The 23,201-nt window shown below is 42.1% G+C and overlaps 1 protein-coding gene across 2 annotated transcripts in view; it reads left to right on the top strand.

Moving 5' to 3' along the window:
* nkd1 (NKD inhibitor of WNT signaling pathway 1) overlaps nt 1-23,201 on the top strand; it is a 94,760-nt gene that overhangs the window by 29,246 nt on the left and 42,313 nt on the right. For both annotated transcript variants that reach the window (XM_059992876.1, XM_059992875.1), the window contains exon 4: nt 22,013-22,070. In XM_059992876.1, coding sequence (XP_059848859.1) covers nt 22,013-22,070 — 58 coding nt within the window. The remainder of the gene's footprint in view (nt 1-22,012; nt 22,071-23,201) is intronic.

Genomic DNA, 23,201 nt, shown 5'->3' with positions numbered 1-23,201 from the left:
AGCCAGTTTATTTTAGCCAAAAGGAATATTAGTAATGTTTTATTGTAATTGCTATACGTCACATTATTTACTGTGAATTAGGGCTTTTATGAAAGGTTACACTTGTGAATCAGATTATTGATGCCCATGGCAGGGTCAAACACACCTTTCCCTTTTGCAGTTTAGAGGAATGCCCTTCTTCCTTTAGTCCACATACGGAGAGTTTTGACCGTAACCAGGCTCCAGATCTCAATGTTTTCATGTATAAGAGAGAAACAGCAGAATTGCCATTGAGCTGCCAAGCAAAATTGTGTTTGGCCACATAAAATCATTGGGACGTGGCACGTGCGTCGAAAGAAGGAGCCCACTGGGCCACCCACCTGATAGACAATGTGTAAAGTTAAAATGGCACCTAAGTATTGAAGTTATTGTGATCCCAAGTGTAAAAGGTCTTATGATGATAACACTTGTGACAATTCATTCATTGCTTCCAAGCCCACAGCCAATGGATAAATGCCCCAGAGACGCCATGCAGCTAATTTAGAAAAAAAACTAGAAAATAACTTTCAATGATTAGCTGATAATTAACATTATGAAACAATAAGAATTCTTTACTCAAAATTACTGTGCTACAATCAAATGCTGAACAATGTGTAATATATAAAAATATAAATATAAAATTATATATAATATGCTGTACATAAATGTAGTGATTTTTATGCCTTGCATTGTACTGTTGCCAATTTAAAGCTTAATTTACCATTTTATGTCAGTGATAATAAATCTCTATGTGCAGCTCTATAGAAATTTCATCACATCTTGGCAGGAAAGTGTATAGGTGTTCCTTCCATATCTTACTGGAATGGGCTTGACCCCGGTTTGGCAGCATTTGATGTACTAACCTTTTTGCAATGAGTACTCTGTCTTCCTCTAAAATGTACTTTTCTCAGTATTGTTTCTGTTCCTTTCTAGGCAGATAAAAGGTTAGTGGTGTCATTGATCCTAAGTGTCTCCTGACCTGTTGGAGGATACCTAACTAATGACATTATAAACAACTGACAGTTTTGCCATTTGCAAATGACATTTGGTAATTGACGAGAGAGAGAGAGAGAGAGAGAGAGAGAGAGAGGGAGAGGGAGAGGGAGAGGGAGAGGGAGAGAGAGAGAGAGAGAGACTTTACATTTTCTTGAATATCAGTAGATATCCACAAAGCATAAAGTAAGAGATACTGCCCACCCCTTTAGTTGAGTGATTTTTAGCTGTTCGGTAAATGAATATGAATGTCAAATTGCTTCTAAAGCATCAGATGTCTTTCATCAATTCTGTGCACAGAACTCATGTTCTTGGATCAAATTCTAAATTTCATCCGCAGATTGTGTGGAATCAGAGACAAAATGTTTATCAAATCTGTTGAGCACTTAATGGCATTCATTAAGCCAATACAGTGCAAACAGCAGTGACTCTGGGCTTTGATCAGTCAAGCGGTCTTTCTAGTGGGCTTTGGAGTCAAGATGTTTCCCTTTCATCATCTGGGCTTTGCTGGAGATGACACGTTGATTAGAAACACAGATGGCTGCAAAAGAAAAGTGCTGGTTGGGGGTAGGGTACATATCAAGCAGGAAAATTAGACCTGACAATTGGCACACGGTTGGAATGGGAGCGGAGGAAACAACAGCCACCCTCATTCTTAAAAACACTAACTAATTTACTTATTCTGTGTTCAGTTTGGAAATAATTAATGTTCATAAATAGTGTCTGCTGACTCCAGAGAATTTTAAAAGTGATTAATTTTATTTTACAATTGATAATTTCCAATGATGCATCTGAAGTGACTAATAGTTAACTGCAAATAGTAAAAAGGATTATTTGTTGTTACTGAAACAAACAGAAGGCAAAGTTGATTTTGGTATATCTAGAAATACAATAAACAGTTTTAAATTCCATGCCAAAACTGAATATTTTCTGCACAGAGGTGGAATTTGTACTGAGAGTAACAGTGAGGTTATCAGCTTTCACTGATACTTAAAAACAATTTGGAGTATGCACATCATATAAACAAGGGTGCATAAAGTTCACTGATTCACTATGTTGCAACAGTTTGGGTAATGCTGCAGTTTTTGCTGAGGCAATAAAAAAGAATCAGTAATTTGATAAGAATTTTACACTGTTTTTGTTTTAACAATGAAGTGGTTGCAACTTGTAAACTAAAGTGTAAACAAGATTTTAATGATATTCTTAAACTTTGGTAGTGGCTCTGCTTCCCCTTCAACCTTGAAAATCTAGTATTATATGTGTGTAATTCAATCTGCTAAGATTATTTTAAAATGCTATGCCCTTTAAAATGAATTATATAACCTTTGTCTATGCTATTTCGTGTTGTGACGTAATTGACTATTCCTGATTTTATTTATTCAAAATTTAGTTAAATAAAGCATATTTGGATTAAAATTTCTTATTGATTTACTGTGGGAATTCTTCAGTATAATTATCTGCTTACTTGTTAACCAATTTGCACAGATGCTAAGTCACACCCAAAGCCAAGTTGGGAAGTGGGGCATCTATGCCACTGAATCTGTTGAATTGTTGTGGCATTTTATTCATGGAAGTAAGCCACAGGCACCATCATCAGTCATGAACTGAAAAATTCATCCCAATATATGACAAGTGAAAACTTGAAAGCAAGAAGTACATCCAGATGCAGTTTTTAAAAAGTGTGACTGCGAAAATAGTATGTATTTCTGTATTGTATGTAATGTGAACAGACAGAAACAGAAACAGTACCAAATCAAGCAGCATGTGAGGGGAAAAATTACCCTTTCTCCTGTCTTCAACCCTCCTCCTCTTCATGGACACTCCGCTCTGGATCTCTTAATTGCACCTCCAACTTTCACCCTGCCCTCAAATTTACCTGGACCATTTCCGACACCTCCCTCCCCTTTCTTGATCTTTCTGCCTCTATCTCTGGAGATGGTTTCTCTACTGATATCTACTATAAGCCTAGAGACTCTCACAGCTACCTGGACTATTCCTCTTCCCACCCTGTCTCTTGCAATTCCTCCATCTCTGCCACATCTGCTCTCAGGATGAGGCTTTTCATTCCAGGATGAAGGAGATGTGTTCCTTTTTAAAAGAAAGGGGCTTCCCTTCCTCCACCATCAACTCTGCTCTCAAATGCAAGTCTCCCATTTCACGCACATCTGCTCTCACCCCATCCTCCCACCACCCCACTCAGGATAGGGTTCCCCTTGTCCTCACCTATCACCCCACCAGCCACTGGGTCCAACATATAATTCTCCCTAACCTCCAACGGTATCCCACCACCAAGCACGTCTTTCTCTCTCCCCCCCCCCCCCACCTTTCTCCTTTCCGCAGGGATCACTCCCTACACAACTCCCTTGTCCATTTGTCTCCCCCATCCCTTCCCACGATCTCCCTCCTGGCACTTATCCTTGCAAGCGGAACAAGTGCTACACCTGCCCTTACCCTTCCTCCCTCACCACCATTCAGGGCCCCAGCCAGTCCTTCCAGGTGAGGTGACACTTCACCTGCGAGTCTGCTGGTGTGGCATACTGTGGATGCTCAGTATCTTGAGCAATGCACACACAAAATGCTGGCGGAACAAAGTGGGTCAGGCAGCAGCTATGGAGAGGTTAAGGTGGATCAAGTGAAAGGAAGATGTGTGCTGATGGTTTGTGGAGCATTTTAGAGAAAGTGGGCGAGAAGGGCACATAGGCATGGTAACGGAAACACTGAGCGAGTCTCTTATTGTTTCATGGGCAGGTGATAGGAGAACGAGTGCTGATCATGGAGCAGCACATGGGGAGCTTTGCTGTGAAATCCATGAGGAGTGAAATGGCAGAATGCAGCCAGGAAAAGCCCAGTTGTACTTTGACTATGAAATCGAGGCATGTGTTTTGATGCAGTGCTTAGGATAAAAAATATTAGCAACTCGGAGCAAACAGCCTGTGTTTCTTAATAAAATTTGGGCTATCATGTGTGATCATTTTGTTTGATATTTTTCTACCATTGTACCTTCTCATTAAAGCATGCATCACCTGAAACTTTGAAAGATCTGTTTCTCCCCTTGATGCTGCTCAATCTACTGCATTCCAGTTACTTCAGTGGTGGTAGGACAATATGCAACCACCAGTGTATTGTTCATTTAGTGCAAGTGATACATGATGAATTTCACGAGTGTTCTGATGAGCTCTTTGAATCAGATAGAGAGATACCGCAGGGAAGCAAGCCCTTTCGCCCTCTGAGAGCAGACCTGATCATCAGCCGTCCTTTCACAGATTCTTCGTCTTCCATTCTTCCCACATTTTCATCAACTCCCTCTGGATTCAGCCACTCACTTACACAGAGCGGTTGACCGACCAACCTACACATCCCTGACGAGGGAGGAAGCTGGCGTGTGCAGAGGAAACCACCATCGTCACAGGGTGAACGTGCATATTCTGCATAGACAGCACCCAATCTGTCTTTACTATTGAGCCACTGAATGATCTGCTGAAGGACATGCATGGCATCGTGTGAGGCATTAATCTTAATAATTTTACAAGCTAATGAAATACTTCATGTTTCTTTAAAAACAGATGTTAATGTGAATTGATGATGAACTCCTCTCTTGGTATAATATTAATATTTCATTTATGTTTTGCAATTGTCAAGACCACAGTCAGTATTTTACGTAGCTTCATTAAAGTTGTAGTTTATGCCACTAAGGTTTGCCTTGCTGTTGTGCTGTTCAGGATTTTGATATAGTGCCAGATTGCAGTATTACAATCTTTCCTCCACTTACATGCTTTATTAGATTGTCTAGATTCCTACTTGTTAAAATGATGTTTTGCCCACTCACCAATGAACCTTTCTCTGGGACGGAGATCCCTTCCTCCTTAAGATGAGTAGCCCAGCCGCAATCAAACTGGCACAAAAAGTAAACTGTGGAACTGTGCGTTCGCAAGTCTTTTACTGTGTCTCTACATTGCTCTTTTATTAATCTCCTTTTACTTTGCATGTGTTTCAAACTGGTTCACACCCAGAACATGTACTCGACTGAAAAATAAGGACTCTACCCAAAGAGCATTCTAATAAGTTGAAGATGGTACCAGTTTGAATGAAAAGGGTTGTAAAGTTGCGGAGAATATTACTGGACCTAAGGATTGGATATATTTTTAAAAATCAAAGGAGGGTGAAAGTATTGATGCAGAATGAAAATAAGAGCAGCAAGGAATATGAATATATGTTGCAATTATAGTCATCCCTCCTTATCTGTGGGGGATTGGTTCCGGGACCCCCCGTGGATACCAAAAAATGTGGATGCTCAAGTCCCTTATTTAACCTGTCTCAGTGCGGTGGTCTTTAGGACTCAGCAGAACCCTGGACTTAACCTGTCTCAGTGCTGTGGACTTTAGGACCTGGTGCAGCTCTGATTCCGCAGTGTTTCTGTGCATGAAAATAATCACAATCACGATTGTAAATAAGGTGGAAGTAATAAAGTGATCAGAAAGAGGTGAAACACCATCGGTCATTGGAAAAACATTAGGCTACAGTTGGTCAATGGTCGGAACAATTTTAATTGAGCATGTGAAAGGCCCTGCCCTGATGAAAGCTGCAATTATTACTAAGCAACACAGTGGTTTAATTATTGAAATACATATGTTTCTTATGTGTTTTATATGCATAGAAAGGTAAAATATATACCATATACTAAGAAAAACATGTTACTAACTGAGGCTAAATAATACCGGATGTACCTGTTCCGACTTCAAATCCAACTTAAAGACAGACTCAGGAACAGAACTCATTCATAACCTGGGAACTGCCAGTACTTTTAAATCATCTCTAGATTACTTATAATACCTAATACAATGTACATGCTGTGTAAATAGTTGTTATACTGTATTGTTTAGGGAATAATGACAAGAAAAAATAGTCTGTACATGCTCAAACAACGAATGCTGGAGAGAGAACTTCCGGGTTTTCCCAATCCGCAGTTGGTTGAATCTACGCATGCGGAATCCGCGGATAGGGAGGGCCGACTGTATTAGTTTAAGTACATGCAAAGAAAGCAAGCTATGTTACAACAGCAAAAAGAAAAAGTTTTGAAAAATTCTCCCAATTCTGAAAGGTGAAAGGAAATTGAAAAAATAATAGATGGGGAAGTAAAAATGGGGAATTGCAAACCATTTGTTAGAAAACTGTTGGAATCTATTATTGTTGGATGTGAGAACAACACCAAGAAAAGTTAGGCAGAGTTAACAAATGCAGTGTTGCAGTAACAGATTTACTAAAGCTCTTTTGTGTATGTTAGCAACAAAAGAAGAGCTAACAGACATAATTTATTTTCAAATGACATTTGATAAGGTGTCATATTACAGATTACAGTCGGCCCTCCATATCCGTGGGTTCCGCATCGGCGGATTCAACCAACCGCGGATCGAAAATACATTCAGAATAAAATATTTCCTGTAGTCTCCCTCCAGCACTCGTTGTTTGAGCAATTAAGTGATCAAAGCAATTCCTTAAAGGCTAAGAGGGAGGTAAAGTGAAGTGGGCCGAAGGGTCGGTAAGAACAAATTGAGCATTCGCACAGTAAAGCAGAAAGAAGCTGAAATTCGTGGAAGTGTTAGTGCTGCCCCTACAAGGGCAAAAATGGCCTCTCTGGTTCGTGATAAAGTGCTTGCAAAGAGTAAGAAAGCATTGTGTGGCTAGAGGACATGTCACAGAAGCATATCCCTGTTGATGGCAAAACTATGAAAAAGCACTTAGCCTCTGTGAGTACCACTGTGAGGGGGTTGAGGGGAACGAGAGGAAGGAGTTTAAGGCTAGTAAGGGATGGCTGGCTAGCTATGTAAAGCGCTACAGTCTCAAGAACTTAAAGATCATGGGAGAAGCGGCATCCGCTGATTTAAAGTAAATGGGAAGATGTGCGCATGTTATGTGCAAATACTTTGCCATTTTATATAAGGGGCTTGAGCATCTGCGGATTTTGGTATCTGTGGGGTGTCCTGGAACCAATCCCTCGTGGATACCAAGGGCCGACTGTACTGCAAAAATGTTTCATGGCATTGAGGTGAATCTATCATGTTTAGAGAATCAATTAAGAGAAAGCAGGAATGCACATTTTTAGCTCTAACAGGAGGTAAGTCTCAGGTCAGTATTAGGCTTCAACTGTATGAAATCTGTATTAACAGAATGACAATATGTGAACACAAAGTGCACTGCAGATGCTGTGGTCAAATCAAGACGTACAAAAAAGCTGGATGAACTCAGCAGGTCAGGCAGCATCCGTTGAAAGAAGCAGTCAACGTTTTGGGTCGAGACCCTTCATCAGGACATCAATATGTGATGTATCTAAATTTGCTAATGATTCAGAGATGGATGGGAAAGTAAGTTGCAAGGGTGATATAGACAGGGTAACAGAATGGACACAATGATGGCAGATGAGATGTGTTAAAGTATTCACTTCAGCAGAGGTGGTACAGACATGCAGCTGGTAGAACTGTCCCAGCCGGTTCTGCCCTCTGTATGGAGGTAGCAGATTTTCCACGTGCTAAGGAGACTTGAGTATAGAGTTTGAGTAAAGTCCACTTCTGATAGTATTTCAATCTCAGAGATGCCCTTCGATCGGTATTGTCTATCAGAGCCCGTTATAAAAAGTACAGTCCAATCAGGTTATGCCAATCGCTCCTATGATGTGTGAAGAGAAACCATGGGAGTTCATCTCGCACTACACCAGACTTGCTGACTCTCCTTCACTTCACAGGAATTACATGGATAGCTGCCATTTACTAAGCAGAGTGATTGTGCTTGTCTTGAGTTTCTCTTCTCCGCAAACTTCTATTACAGATCTGGCTTAAGTGTTAAAATTTAAGCGCGTAAAGATTTTCTGACATGTCCAACTTTGTGGTGGGAAAAAATGGGCAAGGGAGAGAAAAGGGGTGGCTTTTGGTAAACTGAAATGAAGAATGAGTGGTTTTCACTTGATTGTCTTCAGTCAGCCCTGTGGCAAGCTCGTTGCGTTTAATCGTGTTTACCTTAGCATAAACCATGACTGTCAAAGATTTTTGACTTCACCGTGCATTGTTGAATGGGAAGTGAAACTATTCACAGCATAGAAATAAGGCTAGTGAGGACTGTTTGCTGTGTATGTCTTTTCAGAAACACACTAATGTTTATTTCAAATGATAGCCTGCAGCTATTAAAGTACTTGTACTGTATGTGATAACATAATTTTAATTGATATGCCAATATATACATCAAAGCATGTCAGTCTATCAGCACCTCAGAAATGGGCACATTTCCAACAACGTCCAGAGATACCTTGGCTGTACTTCATTAGTTAATTTTTATGCTGTTTGAATTTGACTCTCTGGTTGAGAGTTAGAAAGGCGATGTGTATAGTGACTGTAAATAGAAACAAGTACATTTCTGGTGGAGGTGTAGTTTTGAGTTTCAATGTGGCGTGATTCATAAATATTAAAGGGCTTGTCTCTTCCTATTCTGTGCAAATTTGGTGTTCTTTGGAGGTTAAGGAGTTTTCTCTAATAAGTGCTTTGCAAATTGCATATAAATCAATCCCTTATTGCTGTGAATTGTATTGCTTGGTTATGAGATTTTGTGAGAGGATTACAGATATTGGGAAAGTGCAATTACTGACTAGCTGTTTTTTTACTTCAGCATGCGATGCTTAATCAGTGAGTATTCGAGATTGACTCATTCCTTTGAACAGGTCATTGGAGTTGTTATGTATTTGATCACCATGTTACTTTTGAAGGGGTCTTATTAATGGTTTTACTTAAAGGCATGAAAACAGAGAGTAGACAAACTGATTGACGACAAAACTTCTTGCAAACAACAATGTTTGTAATTGGATCGTGATGCCCAATGTTATCTTTAGTTTGTTCTTCCGATTGGAGTCAGGAAGATGGGTAATTAGTATTATCTTCAAGGTCTTGGAAACTTGGGTAACTTGGGACCTTCTGGTGTCAGGGAAAAGAGATATGGTGAATTCAGTCATTATATACACGTTATAGCAAGCTGAAATTGAATTCCCGTTAGTGTTCAGGAGTTAAGTGACTTTGACTTTAAGTGGTAATATGGTCAGTTTGCAATCAGACATTGGTGTTAGTTGGGTGGTTAGTGGCTTGAGGGAGCAGATGAGTTTAAACAAAATATTTACTTGGATTGACTTCCCATCTCAGGATATGGACCTGATCCAAAAAATCCGAATAGATGCAGAGTCGTACAGGAGCAAGCAATGTCAGTATTCTTAAGGATATGTGACCTAATTTACTGGGCAACATCATGGCACAGCGAGAGATGATGTCACATATGCAAATCATGTCATCATGGCTGCAATATGGCCTGGTATGGGAACACCAATGTCTTTGAGCGGAAAATTCTACAAAACGTAGTGGACTCGGCCCAGTGCATCATGGGTAAAACCCTCCCAGCCATCGGGCACATCTACATGAAACATTGCCATAGAAAAGCAGCATCCATCATCAAAGATCCTCACCGCCCAGGCCTTGTACCTTTTTCATTGCTGCCATCAGGGAGAAGGTACAGGTCCTTCAGGACTCACATCACCAGGTTCAGGAACAGTTTCTACCCTTCAACCATCAGGCTTCTGAACAAAAGAGGATAACTACACTCATTTAAGCACTCTGTTATATTGTTATTTCATGCTTGTTATGTGTTGCTATTTATTTATATCTGCATTTGTGTAGTTTCTTGTTCGTTGAGCCTGTTTACAGTTGCTGTTCTATAGATTTGTTAGGTATGCCCGCAGAAAAAGAATCTCAGGGTTGTATGTGGTGACACGTATGTATTATTATAATAGATTTCACTTAGAACTTTGAAGTTGTTGGCTGAAATTCTGGAGGTCATGGTCAAACCGAGAAATATCATCATTGTTCCTTATTGCAAAAAATATGTATTCAGATATCCACATCCATCTGAATTTCCATCTCATTACTTGTTCTTGCAAAAAGTGAACAGAAATTATTGGAATAGTGTTTATTTTTTTATCAATTTACTTTTGCATCTTTTTTATAAGGAATGTTTTACTTAATTAACCCATGAGATGTCATTTTCAAATAATAACTTTATTTGGAATAAGCAAAACTCAGTGCAAATCAAAAAGTTGCCCAGGAAGTTAACTATATGCTCCACCCCTTTCATTTACCTTTACATTGAATTGTCATAACTAGATGGTGGAAAGAACACAGGAATTGGGGAAACAATAAAAACCTGGCAAGTTATTTATTGAGCTGCTACAACAGGGTGAAAGAGTTGCAGTCACCTATTGTGTAAACCTGCCTTGCCGTGAATTTTGTGATGAATTTGGAATAACTTTGAAAAATGAACACATCTGCCTGTCCGTTCGCAATAATCCAAAGCAGATATAATCTATTTTTTGATAAATATTTGTGGCTGCTGTGCTGAGGATTCTAAATAGATATTGCCTTTGCCTTCCCTGTTAGTAAATGTGCATCTTGAATTGCTCAAACCCTTGTTGGAAGGACCAGATTCTGCTAATGCGCTATCATTATACACAAAGACTCATCTTTTCCGTCTGTTGTTCTTCATGTATTTCTCAATTTCTCTTAACCAGAAGACAAGTTTAATTTGATCCCCTTGGTCATATGCTCAAGTGAGTCTTCAGGAAGTATAACTGTGATTCCCATACAAACCTTAGAAACCAAAATAGTAGCAGAAAGCTGCTGAGGACTTAATGGTTCTGAATTCTAAAGTTCTATACCAAGGACTTTCCCAAAGATGGCACTGGCAGTAAATGTAGCAAGTTATTTGATATCAGTAGCGGATTCTGAACTATGGAGTCTTCAACTGCTTCCCATCAGCTTGTTCTTATGAATAGTTGGGAACGTGGCCAGTGAGATAAATATCATCAGTCCCAGGGACAAAGATACGGCCAAAGCCTCATTTTTTGGAAAAAGTTCTACCCTAACTCTACCCAAATAGACTCAAAATCCAGGTCAAAAAATTGACTCGTTGCTCATTAGTAGAGTATAAAGGTTCCTAACATACTTGGAGGATTTAAAGAAACAATGTAATGAATAAAAGCCATTGAGAGTTGAAATGCATAGACTCTTTCATCGTTTTAACCATATAATCCACTTAAGTCTCTGTGTTTGAAGTTTCATTATGTGGTGCATGGTCAAATTTTAATAGGGGCTTTAAAGTCTTAGAGCTTTGCATGGCTATCAGGAACCTCTGTTTTAACCTTGCTGTGCCACATCTGTTAACTTTTAGAGATTGAGAAACAAAATAGTGAAGTCAGTTACAGACTAAAATTATACTTTGAGTTTTAAAGATCAAAAAAAAGGTGGTAAACCTTTACTTTTGTCGTGCTGTTCTCTTTTGTCCACGGGAATGCTGGATCTTTTACTCAGGATCTTTCTCTGATACAAAGTTGACGTTACTGAGCTAAACTGCAGTAAGCGATCAGATCACAAGGCAATGTGACTTATGTAAGTTTGCAGAAGGGACTCCATTGGCAATTAGGACATATTTTCTCAAACAAAACATATCAAGATGATGAACTCAGCAAGCTAGGCTATCCATGAAGGTGAAGGTGAAGTCTATGTTTTGGGCCGAGACCCTTCATGACGACTCCAGGCTTACTGAGTTCCTCCAACATTTTGTGTGTGTTGTTCAAAATTCTCAGCATCTGCAGAATCTCTTGTGCCAAGTTTCTTTATTTTAAAGTCTTTTGATAGCTAATCTGATTCTACCAAAGGAAGATCAGACAGCTCAGTTTGGAAGTAGTCTGGCACCTCAGAAGGTACATTGAACCAGTAACATGTGGTCGAGCTTGAAGGACTGAAGAAATCCCACTGCCTGATTGTGAGTTAGCACCCTGCGATGAAATCTATTGTTTACAGGTCTCCAAGACATTATGTGAAGGGGATCTCGTCTTACACACACAACTCTGTAAATTGGCAGATCAGGTTGCAAGGTTTGTGATGGTCTGAAAGTGACCCCATCTTTCTGCCTACCAATTCCTGTCCACAAAGCCACCCTCCCCAATGTGTAACCATGCACTCGGCTCAGCTGGCTTTCTGAACAGGTTCACAAGACCTGGCCTCAATGATAACGAAGTGCCCAGCATCAGGCCCTCAAATCACCATTGGTCCCTACGCACTGACCGTGTTTTTTTTGCACCTGGCCTCTATCCATGTTTTAGACCTAAGACTTTAATTTTGGTCACTGCTCAGGTAAATAAACTGACTGTCTTATTTTCTGTTTGTATGCGCAGGATCTCAAAAAGCAGTAGCTGTTACACGAGGCTACAATGTCCTTGCGTTTCATTTTTACTAAAAGTGGGAATTCTTGTTAAGAGATCTTACTGGAATGTGAAACGATACAAAGTGCGCTCTGCTGTTTGGTGCTTGCATGTAGCCAAGATGGATTTAACTGTTGTAATTTCATCCCTCACAAATAGAGGCTTTAAGTCACAGTATCCCCACTGCGTGCTTCTTGAATCATCTCAGAACTGAAATGTATACACAGTGTCACTAGTTTTTCCATGATCCTATTAATAAACACTGACTATTGATTTAAATGACAGCCGCGTACAGTTCAAACATTAAAGAATCCAGGTCAAATCACCGACTTGCACATTTGAGTGCTGGCCACCCAGTGAGAGGAGCCTGTGGGCCCAATTGAGAGCAAGCGTACAAAAATTCCTAGTAGTCATATCAGTGCTGATGTTTCTGTGGATCTCACTCTGTCTCTGGGCTTGCTTTACACACTGAATTCAGGCTCGTTTTTGATCCTTTGTCATGGATGGTGCATGTCGATGTAAATGACTGATGTCTTGGTTGTACAGTGATCAGGGCAGGGGCAGGGGGAGCAGCAGGAAGTGCACTTGCTGCTGAGTGTCATCTGATGTAATGGCCAAATGGCTGGATTGACACTCTTCTGCAGAATGCATTCAGCTTTCAGTTAGACTGATGCCTAATATTGTTTTCCTGTGTTTACAATTATAAATTACAATGCAAATGAAAACTGACTTGCACTGAAAGGTTTATTGCAATTGAAAGCATTGATGGTCCAAAATAACATGTTTGCTTTTCTTCTGTTAAACTAAACAGGATTACAATATCTTATTTATAGTCCTTTCCTATTTCATCTCTTTTTTTTTTCTCTCTCAGAGAAATGAGTCTGGTCCAGTCCAACTTGAGGCCAGGGTCTGGGCTTGTTTCAAAGCCAACTTGACACAAATCCAACCCATCTCGGATTCTTTGGGTCGTGATTTGTTAGACAGGCTCTCACAAGCATTGTCAGATGATGCAGTTGCTTTTAAACCCATTATGTCTCATATTGGCCCAGATACAAAGGCGTGTTCATTTTTAGTGGCATTTGCGAAGCAGAAGAACAAACTAAAGTAAACCTGGATCTCTGTAGCTCAGCTGTTCAGAGGATAAATTCACCCACCTGGATACAACTGCAGCTTCTTTTCTTTTCTGTGACTTTATTGGTGTTGAGGTGACAGTTTCAAAGAACATAAGGAGACCAAGTGAAATTCCCCTTCATAAGCTCTATTCTTTATTCCCACATGAGATAATTGGTTGAAAATACCATGGCTGGTTCAGGTTCAGAGTATTAAATGGCATCATCAGGAATCTCTAAAATATAGTGCAATGAATCAGTCGTGAACAATGAGATTCCCAGTTCACATTTATGTTTCAATTAATTGGATTGTAATAAGTACTCGGGGACAGAAATTTGTCTCTGGTCACCAGCACACAGTAGATGTTTTAATTAATGGTATCAAGCATTGTGAAGGAAAACAATAGGCAAGTAATACTCTAGTATCCACAAGTCAGGAGTTGGGAGCCCTTTAACAGCCATTGGCAACTTCACAGAGGAAATGGGCAATTTATATCCCAGTCACTGACAGCTTGAGATTAATTTCACAATATGCAAATGCTTGTTAACCATTCAATTGATTTTAATTTCAATTTTTCATAATGATGTTTCTCCTTGTAGGGTAAAGGGACTGGAGACAGCCAGAGTAGGGGCTTTAGAGCTACATCTTATGTATCATTTCCTAAATGATTCCTTTGACTTTTTCTGACAAATGCACTTTAATAATTGTGAGTAACAAGGCACTCTGTGTACATTCGTACTTACTGTCCTGGTGAGGGTTACTTCTACATTTCACAATCGGTAATTTGTTTGTAGAGGTGCTAATGGGAGGTATGGTACTAATAAATTTTTCCATGGCGACAGAATAGCCACGTGGGTTTATTGTCTGCCAGTTTGAAGAGGAAGTATTGTTTTGACAGTAGTTTTGTGGAGGGACTTAGTCTATTCCTTTCCTGGATAGTTGAACATATTCACAGTCTTTGATGATTCAGTTGGTGGAATTTCCCATGGGATATGAGAACATGTTTTCTGGTTTTATGGAATTTTGACAGTGGTCAGTTTATTGACTTCAGATTTTGAACTGATCTTCTGCAGAGAAAGGAGAAATGTTATACTTCATCTCTGTAGATTTTGGTGTGACTGTGACGAGCACATATTCATCTATCTAGCGGTTTTCTTCCTCTATCTTGCTCTTTTCTTCTGAAGGTACTCGTGGTAGCTGGAGTTTTCCTAAAACATAGGTGACCATTTCAGTTTAAAGTTTTAAACATGAAGTTTCAATCATAAACAATGCAGAAGATTGACAGTGTTCTTGATGGATAGTGCAGCAGGCTCAGTGGGTCCAGTGTCCTAAGCCTGCTTGTGATTGGTGTTGAGGTTTTCCAATACTTGTGAAAAACCTTGGAGCCATTGCAGCATCTGCTCTCAACATTGCCTCCATTCCCAGGGATAAGCCCAAACTGAGATTCACTGGCGTAGCCCCACGCTAATGGTGCCTGCCATTTTAATTTGCCATTCAACTCCCACTCTGACTGCTGCATGATTACCTCAAAGCCTGATGCAAACGCAAGGAATAACACCTCCTCTTTCTTCTGGGCACATTGCAGTCTTCCAGAACTAAGATCAAAATCTCCAACTTTAGGTGGCTGTCTGTCTCCTTCAGCTTATACCAGAAATGGCTATTTTATCATCAGATAGGTTCAGTTTTTTTCTTTATTCTATTCAGTTAATCGAGTCTTCTGGACACATCCCAGAGCCTCACAATTTATAATACAATGTACAAAGAAGCTTAATGTGCTGATATTGCTAGTTAGGAACAGGCATGGAAGTGGGGAGCTGACTTCAAGAGTAGTCTTGGAAGAAATTATGGGTTTGAAAGGAAGAGGTGTGATGGTATTGGGTTTGCTGACCACAAAGTTCTAAACTCAAACGGAGCTCTTAAGCCCTATTGGATATAAATAGCCACGAGTACTATGGGGAGATTATACTGTACCTACACAAACTTCAAAGACTAGTTCACTTCCCTGTTTATTCTCCATTGTGAAATTAGCTACCAATATGCAATATTCAAGCAGTGTGTCCCCTTTCCCTTCCTAGGAGAAGATACTTGTAGCTAATAAAGTAGTTTAAAATACAGTTCACTTATTTACATAAATACACATTTAAATCCAAACAACATTCATAAAACACATTTAAGACACACACATTTCTGTCTTGAACATTTCCAAATTACAAACCGTTTCTAAAACACAAACCATTTCCAAAACACAGGTGCAATTCCTATAAACTAACAAGCCATATCAACGATGCAGATGAATGAATTGCCACTGCAGAACATGAAGCCAAGGTGAATGGACTCTCGTTCACCCCATTTTTCTTCATATTTCTTGATGTTCCTTATCTCATTCCTAATGATAAGCCTGAACTCTTCTTTACATTTATAGTTTCTTACAAGTTCAAAGTAAATTTATCAAAATGCATATGTGTCACCATGAACAACTTTGGGATTCATTTTCTTGTGGGCATACTCAATAAATCTATAGAATAGTAACCGTAACAATTTCAATGAAGCACTGCCCAACCTGGGCTTTCACCCAGTGTGTAGAAGAGAATGAACTGTGCAAGTACAAAAAGAAAGAAATAATAATAATAAATAAATAAACAATAAATAATGAGAATATGAGATGAAGAGTTCTTGAAAGTGAGTCCATTGGTTGTGGGAACATTTCAATGAAGTTGAGTGGTTATCCCCTTTGGTTCAAGACCCTGATGGTTGAGGGTAATAACTGTTCCTGAACCTGGTGGTGTGAGTCCTGAGACCTGTATCTTCTTCCTGATGGCAGCAGTGAGAAGAGAGCTTGTCTTGGGTGCTGGTTGGTGGGGGGGGGGGGGGGTCACCTGATGATGCATGTTGCTTTCCTGCTACAGAATTTCATGTAGATGTGCTCAATCATGGGGAGGGTTTTACCCATTGATGCACCAACAATAACTCTCGGAGACGGGAGGTGAACGATAGGCTTTTATTAGCAGCAAAATGGAGCACGGCATCTCGGAGACTGAGGGGGGAGCGGTGCCTCAAATCGCCTTTATCCAGGGATCTGTGGGAGGAGCCACAGGAGCAGTCAGCAGAGGGGCATGTCCAGACAGGTATACATAGTTTACCACATTCACCCCCCCCCCCTTTGTTTTAAAAGAGAGTCCCCATGGGGTGAAGTTTCTTACAAGTATATTTGCAGGTTAAGTCTATAAGGCGGTCAAGTCTGTTGCTGCAACCTACGTAGCACCGGCTGCGATTGCACAGGTGCCGGTGGTGATTGCACTGGTGATGGTGGTTGTGCTGGTTCCGGCCTAACTGGAGGTGCCAGCCCGTTAGACGTCAGTGATCCCTCATGCGTGTGTGTGGCGCCCGGTATGGGAATGTCGTGAGGAGTCTGTGTAGGGCTTGGTGTGCGCGGTGTCTCGTGGGTATATACATCGGTGGGTCCGGGGTTCATAGTCACCGTGGAGTGTTCAGGGTAGGGGTCTGGTGCTCCTGCGGGCACTAGGTCGCAGACAGAGACCGTGTCCTCCCGCCCACCAGGAAAGACCATGTAGGCATACTGGGGGTTCGCATGAAGTAGGTGAACCCTCTCGACCATCGGGGAGTATTTATTGCTCCTCGCATGTTTCCGGAGCAGCACTGGCCCTGGGGACGTCAGCCAAGCCAGTAGGGTGGTCCCAGTGGCAGACTTCCTGGGAAAAGAAATGAGTTGCTCGTGAGGGGTGGCATTGGTGGAGGTGCTTAACAGGGAGCGGATGGAGTGGAGTGCCTCAGGGAGGACCTCCTGCCAGCGAGTGACTGGCAATCCCTTTGACCTAAGGGCTAAGAGTGTGGCCTTCCACACAGTGGCACTCTCCCTCTCCACCTGTCCATTTCCCCGGGGATTATAGCTTGTGGTCCTACTAGTAACAATACCCCTAGCCAGCAGGTACTGGCGCAGCTCGTCACTCATAAACGAGGACCCTCTATCACTGTGGATATAGCAGGGATATCTGAACAGAATGAAGAGCTGGCACAGGGCTTTTATGACAGACGTGGCAGGGGATGGCAAAGGGGAACTGCGAGTACTTGTCGATAATGTTGAGAAAGTAGACATTGCGGTCTGTGGAGGGAAGGGGGCCCTTAAAGTCGACACTCAGTCGCTCAAAGGGGCGGGTGGCCTTGATAAGTTGTGCTTTTTCAGGACGGTAGAAGTGCGGTTTGCACTCAGCACAGACTTGGCAGTCCCTGGTCATTGTCCTGATGTCCTCAAGGGAGTAAGGCAGGTTCCGGGCTTTCACGAAATGGTAAAGTTGGGTGACCCCTGGGTGGCAAAGATCTGCATGGAGGGCGTATAGCTGGTTGAGCTGCACGCTGGCACACGCTCCCTGGGATAGGGCATCAGGAGGCTCATTGAGCCTTCCAGGCCGTTACAGGATATCATAGTTGTAGGTGGAGAGTTCTATTCTCCACCTCAAAATTTTATCATTGTTGATTTTGCCCTGCTGTCAGTTGCTAAACATGAACGCAACCGAGCGCTGGTCTGTCAGCAAGATGAACCTTTTGCTGGCGAGATAGTGCCTCCAGTGCCTAATAGCTTCCACTATGGCCTGGGCTTCTTTCTACACTGCGGAGTGCCAAATTTCAGGGCCTTGAAGGGTATGAGAAAAGAATTGTACTGGCCTGCCTGTCTGATTGAGGGTAGCAGCCAGCGCGAAGTCAGAGGCGTCACTCTCTACTTGGAAGGGAATGGTCTCGTCCACCGCATGCATCGTTGCTTTGGCAATGTCCTCTTTAATGCGGCTGAAGGCTATGCAGGCCTCGGCTAAGAGGGGAAATGCGGCAGACTTGACCAGGGGTGGGCCTTGTCTGCGTAGTGAGGGACCCATTGAGCATGATAGGAAAAGAAGCCCAGGCACTGTTTGAGGGCTCTGAGGGTGGTGGGAAGAGGGAGTTTCAACAGGGCACACATACGGTCAGGGTCAGGGCCAATGACCCCGTTCTCCACGACATACCCAAGGATAGCAAGTCGGGTGGTTCCGAACACACACTTGTCCCTGTTATAGGTGAGGTTAAGAGCTTTGGCCGCTTGGAAAAATCGTTGGAGGTTAGTGTCGTGATCCTGCCAGCCGTGACCGCAGATGGTGATGTTATCCAGATATGGGAACGTGGCCTTCAGTTGGCACTGGTCCACCATCCGGTCCATTTCCCTCTGGAAGACCGAGACACCATTTGTGACACCAAATGGGACGCGCAGGAAGTGATAGAGCCTGCTGCCCACCTCGAAGGCAGTGTAGGGGCGGTCCTCTGGGCGGATGGGGAGCTAATGGTAAGCAGATTTCAGATCTATTATCGAGTACACCTTGTACTGAGCTATCTGGTTGACCATATCCGCGATGCGGGGTAGGGGGTACGTGTCAAGCTGCGTGAACCTATTGATGGTCTGGCTATAGTCCACGACCATCCTATTTTTCTGCTCGGTTCGAACAACGACCACCTGGGCCCTCCAAGGACTTGTGCTTGGCTCAATGATCCCCTCCCTGAGCAGCCGCTGTACCTCTGACTGAATGAAGGCCCTGTCCCCCGTGCTGTACCTCCTGCTTTAGTTGCCACAGGTTTACAGTCGGGGGTCAGATTGGAAAACAGCAGTGGGGGAGGAATCTTGAGGGTGGGGAGGCTGCAAGTGGTGTCAGTAGCACGGCTGTTGGCATGGTGCTGGGTGGGATGGGCGGGTCGGTGTGTGTGTGTGGTCAGTAGTGGGGTATATGACGAAGTCCCACAAAACTGAGGATTTCTGACAGTGATTGGTGGGAGGGGCCCTTCATACTCCATTGTCACACTTTTCAGGTGGCTCTGGAAATTGAGCCCCAATAGCACAGGGGCACACAGTTGAGGCATGACCAGTAACGCAAAGTCCCGATATTCTGTGCCCTGCACCACCAATGTCGCTACACAACCCCCCCGGATGTCTGTGGAATATGACCCAGAAGCCAAGGTGACCCTCTGGCTTACCGGCCGTGTCACGAGTCCGCAGCATTGCACTGTGTCCGGGTGAATAAAACTCTCAGTGCTGCCTGTGTCAAACAGGCAGCTAGTCCTGTGCCCCTCCACCAGGATGTCCGTCATTGACCTTGTGAGCTGATGTGGGGCACTTTGGTCAAGGGTCACAGAGGCCAGAGCTGAATCGCCGTCTAGGTGCCTGGTAAGCACCCGTGGGTCGGAGGTGGGGCGAGGTGGTGCCAACAAAGATGGCCGCCCCCATGTCTTGCATGAGGCGGGCAGGCAAGATGGCAGCGACCAAGATGGCAACCCCCATGCCTCGCACGCAGCGCTGCTCGACCCCGCCCGTGGTTTGGACTTACAGGCCTTGGCGAAGTGGCCCTTCTTTCCGCAGCTGGAGCTGGTAGCTTCTCAGGCCGGGCAGCGTTTTCAGGGGTGCTTTTCGAGTCCGCAGAAGTAACACTGCACGGACTTGCGACTGGCAGCAGCCGTGATCGATTCGGCGGCGGATTGCGGGGTCAACAGCGTCCATGGGGCCGATGGGAGATCGTGCGCCTGGATAGCGTCAGCATCGTGCAGAGCGGCCTCCAGCGTGACGGCCAGCTCGATCAACGAATGTAGGATAAGATCGGCGTGCTCCAGCAGCCACTGGCGCACGTACACTGACCTGATCCCTGTAACGAAGGCATCTCTTACTAGCAGCTCCGCATGTTGTTCCGCCGTCAATCCCCTGTAGTCGCAGGCCCGCATGAGTGTCTGTAGGGCCCGGACAAACTCAGCGCTCGACTCTCTGGCCCGCTGCCACCGTGTCGCTAATTGATGTCTTGTGTAGACGGTGTTCACCGGCCGCCGATATTGTCTTTTGAGGGCATCCATCTCACCCCGGTAGTCTGTTTGGTCTCTGATCATGGAGTAGTCCTTTGCACTGACTCTGGAGAGGAGAACCCTGTGCATCGTGGCAGGGTCGGTCACATGAATCTCCTCCAGGTACGATTTGAAGCATGCTAGCCAGAGTTCGAAATCGTCACCGGCTTCCTGGGATTGTGGGTTGAGATCCAATCTGTCTGGTCATAAAATGCTCTCCATGTTTTAAAATTGCTGCTAATAAAATTGATGCATCATCAATAACTCTTGGAGACGGGAGGCGAACGATAGGCTTTTATTAGCAGCAAAATGGAGCACGGCATCTCGGAGACTGAGGAAGGAGCAGTGCCTCCAATCGTCTTTTTTAGGGGTCTGTGGGAGGAGCAGTAGGCAGAGGGGCGTGTCCAGACAGGTATACGTAGTTTACCACAGCCGTGATGGACTAGGCCATATCCACTACTTTTTGTGTGATTTTCCACACCAGTCTGTGATGTAGCCAGCCAATAGACTCTTCACTACACATCTGTAGAATCTTGTCAAAGTTTTGGATGTCATGACGAATCTCCTTGAGTAAGTACTTGGGTGATTTCCTCAGATACCCTTTTTACACAAATGGTCTAAAAGTTTTTGGAGACTTGGATCCCAGCTGATCACAATCAATGCTGTAAAACTAGCTTCTCTGAGTACACAAAACTCCACTTACTAATAGATTAATTCTTCATCTGGTCTGCAAGTTTCTTGAACAAAGCAACTTAGCAAGTGTTGTCTTTTTGAGGCAAATTAGATAACCCATTGTCCAATATTGCACCTCTTGAGCAGCAATAGACCGGGTGCAGTAGTCTAGCAGTCTGCTCCATAGACAGGCTGTTTGCAAAGCTATGTTTTCAAACTCCAAGCTGATTACTGCTTGCCATTTACATTTCAAGAACTGGAAGGCTGGCTCCCATTTACAATCAGAAGCTAAACAAAGGACATATTTGAAAGATTGATCCTATTAGTGACAGTTGCTTTGTTTAGAAAGCTAAGTTTGGCAAAATGAGGCACACTGGCCCACAAAGCGAATATCCATCACAGTAGAAGGATAGGAAGAGGAAAAAAAATCTTAGAGGAACTCAAAATGAAGCAATTTTCCCTTTGAGGAACCTCGGTATGTTTTTTTTAAACTTTTATTATTTGGATCAGGATTACTGCTGTCTTCAATGTAAATTTAGCCTTTCCCAATTCTTCTCCTATTGTATTCCAGTCTCCTACTTGTACATGCAACACTGTCATGATCTTCTGTAATGATCAGAATCAAAATGGTTCACTGAAGTTACCTCCCTCGCTCCTAGTTTTAACACTTTTCATGTGGGTGAAGCTTAAGGAAGAACTCATTCTGTCCCAGTGGAAATTTGATGCTTTTTGAGTCTTAATCCAGAATTACTGTGATTAAAACTTATCAATAAGCAATTGACTGTTGCAGGATCAGTCTCCTTCTTATTTGGGTCACAGGTTGCTTTTTCTGCTGTGAAACTGGACATCTGTATAAGTTGGATGCATAGTATAAGCAAATGCTTGTCAAGTGATTGCCATTTAGAGCATTTTGTGCTTGCAGTATGATGTGTTTTGTGGATTTGATTATTTTTACAATTATTGCTCTGTTATAAGAAAAGTGAGTTCCTTAAGTACAGAAAATATCAGTTAAAATTATACAAAATTATTTCATTGCTATGCTTGGAAATTAAAATAACTCTGGCATTTGTGTTGCAGGGGTCGACCGGTGAATTTAGCAGAGAAGGATACAGTGAAGAACTTTATCCTTTAGAAGGTAATTATCAACACTTTGTAAGAAGAAATAGCTTTAGTTTTTTTTTATTTTATTGCAAATCCCATTTGTGACATGGTTACTGCTTTCTTTAAGTGTTTTGAGATGACTGTTCTCTTGTACAGTACATTTCAAGCAGATGTGTGGGATTAATAATTTTTGTGTTGCATTCTGTAGAGAACAATTAAAATCTGTGGAAGAATTAGCACTGCTAAATTCAAAACATGCATTAAAATGTATTCTGGTTCAAGGACCAACAACGACACAAAGGCATCTCCGTGCAGACCATTCCAGATTAAAAAGAGGTTGGGTCTGCATCAATTTTGGCTCTGTTATCTCTGTTATCTTCTTTATAAATTGATCCTTCACAGAAGATATGTTTTCTTACTAAGTAGCCATAGGAAAGATTATAAATACTGATCTACAATAAGTCAATAGTTTTTAGGGATTAAGTTACATTTTACATTGTGTTTTTTCTAATAATTAGAAAATATGTGACTGAAAAGCTTTATCAAGCTATTTTATCACTAAAAATACAATCATTGTTAAACACAATTCAGTTTTTTATATGGGCATTGAATTTTATATTGGACTTGAATTAATGAAGCTGTATCAAACATTTTGAGCCCTGGATTTGATTATTGCCAGAACTATGAATTTATTTTGATGGATGCATTGCTATGGCTGTTTTAGCTAAATATAGTTGAGTCAATATTTTAACAGCAGTGTATAATTTGGAAGTTATAAGTTTAATGTTCTTTTATCCCTGGTATGTTCAGCACTCAGATGTTTACTGCTTTGAACAGTAGCTTTATTGTAGGATTAAGCGTATCCCTGCAAACAGTTTAATTGTGAGTAGAGAAATTGCATTTGTAAATACACCGAGGCATGAATACTAGAGAAATCTAATGGCTTCAGAATAGCTGACATAGTCCACAAAAAAAATTAAGTACTCAGGGATAGTGGCTGCTTACTTACTAAAGCAGGTACTTAAACTTTCTTTGTTCCCTGACCCCCTTCTCCATCTGATTGATAGGCACTTCTTTATGTTTATTTCTGTTTTCATCCCATGTTTTTTTTCTCTTCACGTTTGGGACTTTCTCTGTTTGTTCATGACATTACTCTCTCCTCACA

The sequence above is a fragment of the Hypanus sabinus genome, chromosome 17, assembly GCF_030144855.1.
Source record: "Hypanus sabinus isolate sHypSab1 chromosome 17, sHypSab1.hap1, whole genome shotgun sequence".
Lineage (NCBI taxonomy): Eukaryota > Metazoa > Chordata > Chondrichthyes > Myliobatiformes > Dasyatidae > Hypanus > Hypanus sabinus.
Note: the sequence above shows the minus strand (reverse complement) of the source record. Positions and strands in the feature narration are given on the sequence as shown.